Source organism: Orycteropus afer, unplaced genomic scaffold (genome assembly GCF_000298275.1).
Source record: "Orycteropus afer afer isolate SDZICR_OR568_19922 unplaced genomic scaffold, OryAfe1.0 scaffold00133, whole genome shotgun sequence".
NCBI lineage: Eukaryota > Metazoa > Chordata > Mammalia > Tubulidentata > Orycteropodidae > Orycteropus > Orycteropus afer.
Window position 1 is genome coordinate 7,006,549 of NW_006921720.1, and position 12,399 is coordinate 7,018,947.

Below are 12,399 nucleotides of genomic sequence, written 5' to 3' on the forward strand. Positions count from 1 at the left end.
TGTGATTGACTTATTTCACTCAGCATAATGTCCTCCAAGTCCATCCACGTTATGCAATGTTTTGTAGATTCTACATTATTCTTTAGCGTTGTATAATATTCCATTGTGTGTATGTACCATAGTTTGGTTATCCATTCCTCAGTTGATGGATACCTACGCTGTTTCTAACTTTTTGCTATTGTAAATATTGCTGTGATGAACATGGGTGTGCATATGTCTGTTCTTGTCATGGCTCTCACTTCTTTAGGATATATACCTAGAATTTACACATTTTTTGATCAGCACGTTAAAATAATTTTCAATTGGCATAAGCACTTAGTTTTGTCTGTTGTCATTGTATGAGAACTAGGGTTTTTATATATATATGTATATATAAAACCCAAGAGAGAAAGCTAATCTTTTCATAGATTAGAAGACCTATTGTTTGTTCAACCTAATGATTTAAAACGTTTCACTTAGTACTTTTATTATACTTTGGCAATTCTTGGTGAAATTTATATTATTTGTAATACCTGCTTTGCTCATTGAACAGATAATAGGTACTATATTTGTCTTTCACGAATAATGGGTTTATAGCATGCTTAAGGAAACTTTTCATAATGTTGCATTTACAATAAATTCTTAATGTTTTGTGCATCCTGCTTTCTTTCCAGTGCAACTTGGCCACATGCTGTCCGTCGACTTGCAGAGTCTTATTTGAGAGATCCTATGATTGTATATGTTGGCACTTTGGATCTAGTTGTGAGCTTGTTTATTTAGTACTCTTTTTAAAAGCATTCCTTGTTATGGAAGTTTTAAACACAACCAGTTTTGATATGTCTACTCTGCACATTCTCCAATTTTAGGATAAATCCCAGATATATATAATTTTATCTACCAATACTTGATTATATCTCTCTGAAGACTTTTTATATAACTATAGTACTATTATCTCACATTAAAAATTTAATCCCTCAACACCATCAAATATCCAGTCAGTGTTTTCATATTTTCTTTTTTAATTTTTATTGTGATTTGGGTGAAAGCTTACAGAGCAAATTCATTTTCCAGACAGCAGTTCATGCACATTTTGATTCATGTCAAATTGACATGACATTGACTGTAATTCCCCAGAATGTAACAGCACTCTTCTCACTTCCTCCTTGTAGTTACCTCTTCCCTGTGTCCTTCCCTCACATGGACACCGATCCCCTCCCTCCCAGCTGTCTTCCTGGGTGAACACTGCCCTACTGTTCTCCCACGATTGATGCTCCAGGGAGTGTATCTACCTGATGTAAATGTTCACCCTATATGCTTGTTGATTGTTAGTGTTCATATTTTCTTAATATAGTAGATCTTTTTCTTTTTTTAATTTTGTGATTTGGGTGAAAGTTTACAGAGCAAATTCATCTTCCATACAGAAATATAGTAGATCGTTTTTTAAAAAATTCTGTTAGAATCTGGATCTAAACAAAGTTTAGATATATGCAAATTTGGTCATTATGAATCTTAATCTTTAATCTGTAGCTCTCCCAATCTGTATGTGTGTGTGTCCATTTATATGGACAGAAGAAACTGTTTATAGAGTTTCTCACAGTCTAGAGTTGGCTGATTCCCACAGGGTTGTCTCATATGTTCTCTATTCCTGAAGTTCCTATAAGTGGTACTTAGATATGGAAACTTCATCAAATCCTGAGTTGTTTCTGTTTCTTCTTTTTACAGAAATTGTGATATTTACTTGTTTTTGTATCACTTCAAGAGGAATGTCAGTCTAACACTCTTTGTGATGTTAAGATTTTTCAGCGTGTTCAGATGTTTTTGGTCTGATTATAAAATTCCCTGATGGCCTTTCACCTAATGGTGATCACTGCCTAGCTCTGTGATTTCATTAAACCAAAAAAAAACAAAAAACAAAAAACCCAAACCCACTGCCATAGAGTCGAATGTGACTTATAGCGACCCTTCCCTTGGGTGTCCGAGGCACTATCACTACGGAAGTAGATTGCCCACTTCCTTCTGAGGAGTGGCTGGTGGATTTGAACCACCAGCCTTCTGGTTAGCAGTCAAATGCCGTAGACACTATGCTACCAGAGCTCTTGTGATTTCATTAGGGGTTGCCAAATATAATTCTTTTTTAAAAAATTCACATGTAATTATTTTCTATAATTTCTATACTACTTTCTGCAAGTATAATTCTTTTCCTTTATTAAATACTACTAAAATCTATTTTATCTAAAGAGATAGTATTTTATCTCTTTCTGGGTTAAAGGATGGTACCAGTGGTGTTTTGAAATGTTGTATTAAATTGTCAAAATGCTAATTGAATTGAGACTCTTTTATCATAAATGGAAGGGCAGTTTCTCAAACTCAAGATGCTAGTCTTTGTAAGCCTGGCTTCATCTCATGGTTATTTTCTTTTCCTGTGGTAGCTAGTTTCTTTCAACACTCTCTGCCAAGCTCTCAAGCATCCCCTACTTTTTTATTTTGCACTTGAATGACAAAAGTGAAAGGATAAAACTATAAATCATAAGTAGACACAGGCAATTTTTCCAAAACCTCTGTCTTTCTTCTTGTCAATAGTTTATTAAAATATTCACCAGTGATAGAATAAGATGTATTTTGAGCTTATATGTGTGGTTCCTGCCTAATGTCAATGTATTATGATTTTGGAATCCTTTAGGCTGTAAATACTGTGAAGCAAAATATAATTGTTACCACAGAAGAAGAAAAACGAAGTCATATTCAGATTTTTCTAGAGAGCATGTCTCCCAAAGACAAAGTCATTGTGTTTGTCAGCAGAAAAGCTGTGTAGGTATTTTTTCCTTTTATTCTGTTAACGATCATCAGTCCAAGTGAGTTTGTTTAGGATTAGTTCTGTCTGTATTCTAATTTCAAATGGTGGTGGGTATGTTTGTTATAGTATTTTAGTCCAGGTTTCTGCTAATAGAAGTAAAACTAGGGAATTAATGATGGTACTAGAATAGCACTAAAGATCACCAACTTTCTTGTACTTCAGTGCTGACCACTTATCAAGTGACCTGATTCTCCGACACATATCAGTCGAGTCCCTTCATGGCAACAGAGAACAGAACGATCGGGAGAAAGCATTAGAGAACTTCAAAACAGGTACATTTATATAATCACTATATGTTGCAGTTTAAAAGTATGTCCAATTCCTGGGTTTTGCTGAGGGACAGAACCTATTTCTAAGATCTATCCTCAGCTTACAGATCCCAAAACTTCTTCTTGTTATGTGCCGTCAAGTCGGACCTGACTCATAGAGGCCCCTCCTTGGGTTTCCGAGGCAGTATCACTATGGAAGTAGATTGCCCAACCTTCCTTCCGAGGATTGGCTGGTGGGTTTGAACCGCCAGCCTTCTGGTTAGCAGTCAAGTGCCTTAGGCACTATGCTACCTGAATTCCGAAAAATTAGAGCTCTAAATATTTTTCAGACTCTCAGAACTAACCTGCCAAATTCAAAAAAGACTGATGTTTAAAGCAGGCTGCCAAGGTATTAATTTTCAGTGGGGGATATATCTGTTCACTTACTTTGTGTATGGTAGCTGGGAGGCCAGACCATTAAAAAGATTGCTTGGTAAGCAAGGAAGCTGAGCAGAGCTCAGTGGTTAGCTCTATGGATTATTTCATCCTGAGGTCTGATAAACAATCCTTTTCTGTAACAGTGACCAGGGCCATGTTCAACCCAATCGTTCTGATTGAAGCACATAAAAATATTTCTGACCACACCTTTTTTTATGTCTTTATTGAGTTAAAACTGACAGACAATAAACTGCTCATATTTAAAGTACAGTGGTTGACCCTTGAACAACACAGGCATTGGGGCGCCAACCCCCTGCAGTTGAAAATCTGTAACTTTTGGCTCCCCCAAAACTTAACTAGTATTAGCCTGTTGTTGACTGGAAGCTTTACCAATAATCATCAACAGTTCTTGACGTACAATTTTTAGATTTTCACACAGACACTCACACTCATTCAAAACAGATAAGTTTATTAACTGTATGGCAAGATGATTATTTACTGTTGATAAGTGGAAATGGGTCATCATAAAGGTCTTCATCCTTGTAGTCTTCATGTTGAGTAGGCTAAAGAGCAGGAGGATGAGGAGGGGTTGGTTGTGCTGTCTCAGGTAGAAAGGGTGGAGGAGGGAGGAGAGGCAGGCACAGTCAGTGTAACTTTATGGAAATATGTTGTCATTTCTGTCTGACTTTTTTGCTTTTTCATTGTCTAAAAATGTTCCCATACAGTACCAATCCTGCCTGCTCCATTTGCTTTAGTTTCAGTGTCTTTATTGTAGAAGGGTCCATGTCATAAAAGAAGTCAAAGGCAATCTGAAATCATTGGAACCCCTCTGCCAGATTGTCCAATGGTAGTTTGTTTTCTGGTCCTGCTTCTGCATCTTGCTCATTGTCTGGTGCTGATTCAGAAGCACTCATCTCCATCAAGTCGTCATCTGTTAATTCCTCTGATGTGGTATCTGTTAACCTCTTAACTTTCTCCAAGATCCGTATCTTGAAATAAAGCTGCATGTAGGTGAACCCATGCAGTTCATACCCATGTTGTTCAGGGGTCAAGTGTGTAGAGTTTGTGTTTGACATGCATCTATGAAACTACCACTACAATCAAGACAATGAGCATTTCCATCACCTCTGAAAGTTTCCTGGTATTCCTTTATGATCTATCCCTCATTTTCTCCTCCATTCCCAGGTATCCACTGCTGTGCAGTTTCTCACTGTAGATCACTTTGCATTTATACCTACCATATTCCTGTTTATATTTTGTCCCATCTTTTTATATCACTTTTTTTTCTACATTCTTTTGGATTATTTTTATGATTCCATTGTTATCTCATTTATTAGCTTATTAGCTATACTTCTTTGTTTTCTACTCTAGTGGTTGCTTCAATGTCTGCAGTGTGCATCTTTAACTTATCATAGTTTACTTCAAATAATATCACTGATTTTAAACATGTTGTTGTGGTGACTTCATGCTGCTCTCACAGAAAATACCACAAATGGGATGACTTTAACAAACAGGGATTTATGCTCTTACAGTTTTGGAGGATAGAAGTTCAAGATCAAAGTGCCAGCTCTAGGGGCTGGATGAAAGCTCCTCAACCTTGGGCTTCAGCTCTGCCTCTTGTTCCCAGCATACTGGACCTAAAGGAATCTCTTTACTCAGGTAGCTGCTAGCTGCTAAGGCTAACAAGCTCAAGGTCAACAAGTAAAATAGCACAGTCCCAATATTACCAAACAACACAGCAGACTACTAGTTCAAGTCCAGAGAAACCTGGCAGGCTGGCAGGCTTCTAAATGAAGACTCAGCTACATGCAGAGTCCAAGCATGCCAAAAAGCTGCAGCCCATTCCCAAAGCTGCTGCTTGTATACTGAAAGCAGACCACATCCCTAAAGCAGTTAGTCAGCTGCTTGTGACAGATTCCACCATGGAGCTGATTGCCAATCTTATTGTAGGGAATAACTATAACCAACTGCCCAGCCACTCAGAACCAGGCCCAGCCAAGTTGACACACAACTTAACGGCTACAACCTATTGATTGTGATATACTTACATGTTTTATCTGCTTGAGGTTTGCCGAGATTCTTGCATCTGTGGGATTGTAATTTTCATCAAATATGGAAAATTGGGCATTATTTCTTCAAATAGTGTTCCTATTTCCTCCTGTTCCAGGAACTCTAATAATTGCGTGTATATTAGCCCTCTTGAAGTTGTCTCATTACTCACAGATGTTCTGTTCCTTTTTTCAGTCATTTTTCTCTTCCATTTTGTATAGGTCTTGTTATGTCTTCAAATTAGTTCTTCAAATTAGTTCACTGATCTTTTCTTCCACACTAATCTGCTGTTAGTCTCATCCAATGTATTTTTCATCCCATTGTTTTATTCCATCTCTAGAAGTTTGACTTATGTCTTATCTTCCATATCTTCCCTTTACATATTCAAGCTTTTGTCTATCCCCTTGAATGTACAGAATATAGTTATACCAAAAAATTAAGTCAAGCACACTGCCATTGAGTCGATTATGACTCATAGTGACCCTATGGGGCAGAGTTAAACTGCCTATTGGGTTTCCAAGGCTTTGACTCTTTATAGAAGCAGACTGCCTCATCTTTCCCAAAGAGCAGCTGGTAGGTTCAAACTAGTGACCTTTTGGTTAGCAGGTGAATGCTTTAACCACTGTACTACCCAAACTCCTTGAATATAGTTATTAAAAAAATAAAAACAAACTCACTGCCACTGAGTTGATTCCAACTCATAGTGACCTCCTTTGGGTTTCTGAGGCAGTAAATTTTTACAGAAGTAGATTGCCCAGTCTTCCTTCCGTGGAGTGGCTGGTGGGTTTGAACAGCCAACCTTCTGGTTAGCAGTTAAACGCCCTAGGCACTATGCCACCAGAGCTCCTTTTAATATAGTTTTTTTTTTTTTTTTAAAAAAAAAAAAAAAAACCTTACTGCCATCGAGTCGATTCTGACTCATAGAGACCCCCTTTGGGTTTTGAGGTGGTAAGTAGTATAGTTATTGTGACTGTTAATTAACTTTTTACTAATTTTATCATTGGTGTTGTTTCTGGATTTGTTTCTATTGATTTTTTTTTTTCTTCTAGTTATGCGTCATGTTTTTCTGTTTCCTTTTTTGATTGGATGCCAGAAAATGTGAATTTTACATTTTGAGTGCTAGAAGTTTTCATATTCCTTTAAATATTTTATGGGTTTTGTTCTGGAACCCGGTTAGATTACTTGAACACAGGGCTTATAATGATTTTTGTTTTCATAGTATAGAAAGTGCCCTATAATCCCAAGTCTCCAGATAAAACATTAATGTTAATGTAGAGGTGACATTTTGGTATGCCCTAATTTAATCTGGTAGCATAGTGGCTAAAGCACTTGACTGCTAACCAGAAGGCTGGCGGTTCAAACCCACCAACCACTCCTCGGAAGGAAGGTTGGGCAATCCTACTTCCGTAGTGATACTGCCTCGGAAACCCAAGGAGGGGTCGCTATGAGTCGGGGCCGACTCGACGGCACATAACAACAACAACAACAACAATTTAATCTCAGGAATGTTTTTAACATTCATTTTGAATAACTTGTCCCTTTCTTCCAGGTTCTTTTCCAAAACCATGTTTAGCCTATATTATTCTATACTTTAAAATGGTAGTTTTTTAGCTTTAAGATATTTATTCATTCTTGAACTCTTTCAGTTTCAGGGACCATTTGCTGAACTGTGATATCTATTATGTTGTAAATGGACAGTTTGCTTTTTTTAAAGGGACATTAAGTATTCCTTTCCCATTTTCAGTATCTTAGTAAGCATGTTAATCTAAGCAATAGTAATTCATCTGATGAAATAATAAGGGAATATATACTTTTCATATATGTCTTGTGTTGATTTATGCCAAATGTATCCATATGCACATGACTTTACTCTTTAGGTAAAGTGAGAATATTGATTGCTACTGACTTAGCTTCCCGAGGTCTTGATGTCCATGATGTTACCCATGTCTATAATTATGATTTCCCCCGGAACATTGAAGAATATGTCCACAGAGTAGGGCGCACTGGACGAGCAGGGTGAGTAAGCACAGTCTCTCTTAAAAGTGGAATTCCAATCCATCTCATTACTCCCCTCTGATACTATCCTTGTCCAAGAAACCATTTAGTTCTCTTTTACTGTTTGCTGTCTGCTTCTTCCCAAAATCTGCTTGAGTTACTTTATCCATGTCGAGTTGGTCTGCTGCAGATTCAACCAGATCCCTCCATGATTAGCCTCACCAAGCTGCTTCTGATTCTACTCTTTGCTTCATCTCTATAGTGTCCCAACATTAAGCTGCATCCAGTGGCTACTCTGAATGTTGGTGACAAATTCTCTTAATTGGCATGCATATGAGAGAGGACTTTGTCCTCTTCCTAAGAACATTTTAAACAATTGCAGGTTGTTCAGATTTCAAATTGGTTTGCATGACCTTAATTCTTAATACATAATAAATATTGGGATTTGTATGGAAAAACTTGAGGTTTTGCTGTTGGTCTTTATTCTGTTCTTTTGCTAACTGAATCATGAATACAAATTATAAAACAAATTCATAAGTTTTTCTCCTCCTGCCCCTTAAAGGAGAACTGGTGTGTCCATTACCCTTATCACAAGAAATGACTGGAGGGTTGCCACTGAACTGATTAATATTCTGGAAAGAGCAAATCAGGTAAGAATATGCCACTCATTAGAAGTCTACCTCTAATCACTTTTATAATGTTCCATCATTTTGTTTATGCTAGTTGCTGGGAATGTCATTGTGGAGAAGTGCCCTACTCATGGAGCTTACTGCTTCCCAAGACAGATATTAAACAAGTAATTAAACATGCTGTGAGGGCTATAGCATGGCAAACATAAGGAACTATGTATGAGGAGCATGTAACTAGGGAACCTAATGTAATGGAGATGGCTCAGTGAAAGCCTTGCTGAGGAAGAAACCAAGGAGGTGTGGGGGTAAGGAGAGCCCTAGAAGATGAGGAAAGTATTCCAGCAGAAGGAACATATTCAAGCCCAGAGGTGAGAGAGAATATGCAGAAAGTAGCACTAGATAAGGACATGGTGAGGGCACTGGGTAGCACCTGTTGTTGTTGTTGTTGTTGTGTGCCGTCGAGTCGGCCCCGACTCATAGCGACCCCTCCTTGGGTTTTCGAGGCAGTATCACTACGGAAGTAGGATTGCCCAACCTTCCTTCCGAGGAGTGGCTGGTGGGTTTGAACCGCCTAGAGGGCTATATAAGCAAGGGAATAATAATGATGGACGTTTTTAAGATCAAGTCTGGTTTTATAGCCTTAGGATGGATTTAAGGGTTAATAGACAGGAAGACAAATTTCATTCTGTCTGAAAAATGTAAAAATGTTACCTAATAGTTGTACAGATTTCTCTGGTGAAAATAATTTGGGTGCTTTTTAGCATATTGTAGATGTTAAGGTTGTGTGTCAGCTTGGCTGGGGTGTGACTTGAGTGGCTTGGCAGCTGAATGCAGTCATTTTCCGTGATAAGACTATGCCGTTGTGTCCATCACCTCCATGGTGGAATCTGCTGTGAGCAGTTAAACAGTTAAAGGAGAGTGCCTTCTGGATATGGTTTGCTTCCAGTATATATAGAAAGAATCTTGCATTTGGTTCAGTCTTCATCTCCAGTTCCTGGACTTGGGCTTGTGGCCTCCTCTGTTGCCTGATCTTTGCATTGTGCCATTTTTATCTGCCAATCCTGGGTTTGTCGGCCTCAGCTCCTGCAGCTGCATGAGTTAGAAGCCTCTGGCTCCAGTGGGCCTGGAACAAGAGGCAGAGCTGAAGTCCAAGGTGAAGGGGCCTTCATCCAGCTCCTAGAGCTAGCACTCTGAACTAGCTTCCTAAACTGTAAAAGAATAAATTCCCATTTGTTAAAGCCACCCACTTGCGGTATTTGTTATAGCAGCACTAAAAAACTAAGAAGGAGCTCTGGTAGCATAGTGCCTACAAGCACTTGACTGCTAACCAGAAGGCTGGTGGTTCAAACCCACCAGCCACTCCTTGGAAGGAAGATGGGTCAATCTACTTCCGTGGTGATACTGCCTCGGAAACCCGAGGAGGGGTCACTATGAGTCGGGCCTGACTTGACGGCACAAAACAACAACAACAAAGAACTAAGACAGTAGAAAAGCTATAATAGTGAAAGAAAATACTCAGAATCCTAACAACACATTTAATGATTTCAGAGTGTCCCAGAGGATCTTGTGTCAATGGCTGAGAGATATAAGGCCAATAAACAGAAAAAGGAAACAGAAAAAAAATCGGAAAGACCTCAAGGAAAATCCAAGAAGTTTTATTATTAATGTGTATATTAAAAGTGGTACCAGACCACTGGAGGTAAAACTTAAATAACTAATTCATGGACTTTCAAATGCCTGCTTTTTCTTAAACTAGGCTTTATTTGTAGGCAGAATTCAGTCAGCAGTATCTCTAGGAGTCTTTTCAACAAGTGTTACTCTCACAGTATTTTATTTAGGTTTAGCAGTTGTACTAATGTAACGGTGAGAGAATAAAATTAGAAAGATCTATAATTGAGTTGGTAGAGCTATAAATTATTGGTAATATATCAATTGCAAATACATATACCCTTTAATTCAGGAATTCCTCTCCTAGGAATGTATTCTAGAAATATATTTGCAGATACAGGTAAAAATTTATAGTAGTAATGTTTGTAGTAGGAGCTCTGGTGGCATAGTGCCTATAACACTTGACTGCTAACCAGAAGGCTGGCTGTTCAAACCCACCAGCCGCTCCTCGGAAGGAAGATAGGACAATCTTCTTCCGTAGTGATACTGCCTCAGCAACCCAAGAAGGGGTCACTGTGAGTTGGGTCCGACTCGATGGCACATAACAACAACAACGTTTGTAGTAGTAAAGACAACAACATAAATTCTTGGAGCTAGATGAATAAATTATGTCACATTGGTATACTCTGCAGTTGTTAAAGAACATGTGAACTGTCTTTAAGATGTCTTCTTAAGTGTTAAAAACAAAATACTTCCCACTAAGACCAGGAAGGAAGCGGGCCGGTATGGCAGATTTGGAGTGGCTGAGGGAGACCAAGAAGTGAGCAGAACAGTTTGGAACAGCTAAGGGAGATGAACTTGTCTGTAAGTTTGTTGTACTGTGGTAGCTTGTTTGTTGATGTGAGGCTAGAGGCTATCCCACTGGTGTTTCAAATGCCAGCAGGGTTACCCATAGTGGACAGGTTTCAGCGGAGCTTCCAGACTAAGAAGAAAGGGGCCATCTACTTCTCAAAGAAGTGGCCAGTGAAAACCTTATGAATAGCAGTGAAACATTGTCTGATATATTACTGGAAAACTTTATGAATAGCCCCGAAACATTGTCCAACATAGTGCCAGAAGGTGGGCCCTTCAGATTGGAAGCACTCAAAATATGACTGGGGAAGAGCTTTCTCCTCAGAGTAGAGCTGATCTTAATGTGGATGGAGTAAAGCTTTCAGGACCTCCATTTGCTGATGTGGCATGACTCAAGATGAGAAGAAACAGCTGCAAACATCCATAAATAATCATTACGTGGAATGTACAAAGTATGAATCTAGGAAAATTGGAAGTTGTCAAAAATGAAATGGAATACATACAGATTGAGATCCTAGGCATTAGTGAGCTGAAATGGACTGGTTTTGCCAATTTTGAATCAGACAATTATATGATCTACTATGCTGGCGGTGACAAAATGAAGAAGAATGGCATGGCATTCATCATCACAAAGAATGTATCAAAATCTATCCTGAAGTATAGTGCTGTCAGTGATAGGATAATATCCATACACCTGCAAGGAAGACCAGTTAATACTACTATTACTCAAGTTTATTCACCAACCACCAAAGCCAAAGATGAAGAAATTGAAGATTTTTTACCAACTTTTGCAGTCTGAAATTGACCAAACATGCTATCAAGATGTGCTGATTATCACTGGTGATTGGAATGCAAAAGTTGGAAACAAAGAAGGATCACCCATAGTTGGATAATACGGCCTTGGTGATAGAAATAATGCTGGAGATCACAAGATAGAATTTTGCAAGACCAACGACTCATTCATTGCAAATACATTTTTCAACAATACAAACAGTGGTTATACACATAGACTTCACCAGATGGAGTACACTGGAACCAGACTGACTACATCTGTAGCAAGAAGCAATGGAGAAGCTAAATATCTTTAGCCAAAACAAGACCAGGAGCTGATTGTGGCACAGACCAACTGCTCATATGCAAGTTCAAGTTGAAGCTGAAGACAATTAAAACAAGTCCGTGAGAGCCAAAATATGACCTTGATAATATCCCTCCTGAATTTAGAGACAATCTAAAGAATAGATTTGATGCATTGAACACCAATGACCGAAAACCAGAGGAATTGTGGGATGACATCAAGAACATCCATGAAGAAAGCAAGAGGTCATTAAAAAGACAGGAAAGAAGAAAAGACAAAAATGGATGTCAGAAGAGACTCTGAAACTTGCCATTGAATGGAGAGTAGCTAAAGCAAATGGAAGAAATGACAAGCTAAAAGAGCTGAACAGAAGATTTCAAAGAGAAGCTCAAGAAGAGAAATTGAATTGTTATAATAAAATGTGCAAAGACCTGGAGTTAGAAAACCAAAAAGAAAGAACACACTCAGCATTTCTCAAGCTGAAAGAACTGAAGAAAAAATTTAAGCCTCAAATAGCAATATTGAAAGATTCTATGGGTAAAATACTGAATGATGCAGGAAGCATCAAAAGAAGATGGAAGGACTTGGAAGGGATGTACGAGATCCTGCATAGAGAGGGAGAACAATGTGGAACAAAACTCAAAATCATTTGGAGGCAAAAAAAAAAAAAAA

At 38.3% G+C, this 12,399-nt stretch overlaps 1 protein-coding gene across 1 annotated transcript in view; it reads left to right on the plus strand.

Moving 5' to 3' along the window:
- The window catches only part of DDX43 (DEAD-box helicase 43), a 43,196-nt gene extending 33,339 nt beyond the window's left edge, over positions 1-9,857 (plus strand). The window contains exons 11-16 of the mRNA XM_007945204.1: positions 654-741; positions 2,660-2,787; positions 2,996-3,105; positions 7,446-7,584; positions 8,126-8,213; positions 9,741-9,857. Of these exons, the coding sequence (XP_007943395.1) occupies positions 654-741; positions 2,660-2,787; positions 2,996-3,105; positions 7,446-7,584; positions 8,126-8,213; positions 9,741-9,857 (670 nt within the window). The remainder of the gene's footprint in view (positions 1-653; positions 742-2,659; positions 2,788-2,995; positions 3,106-7,445; positions 7,585-8,125; positions 8,214-9,740) is intronic.
- Positions 9,858-12,399: the final 2,542 nt, after the last annotated feature.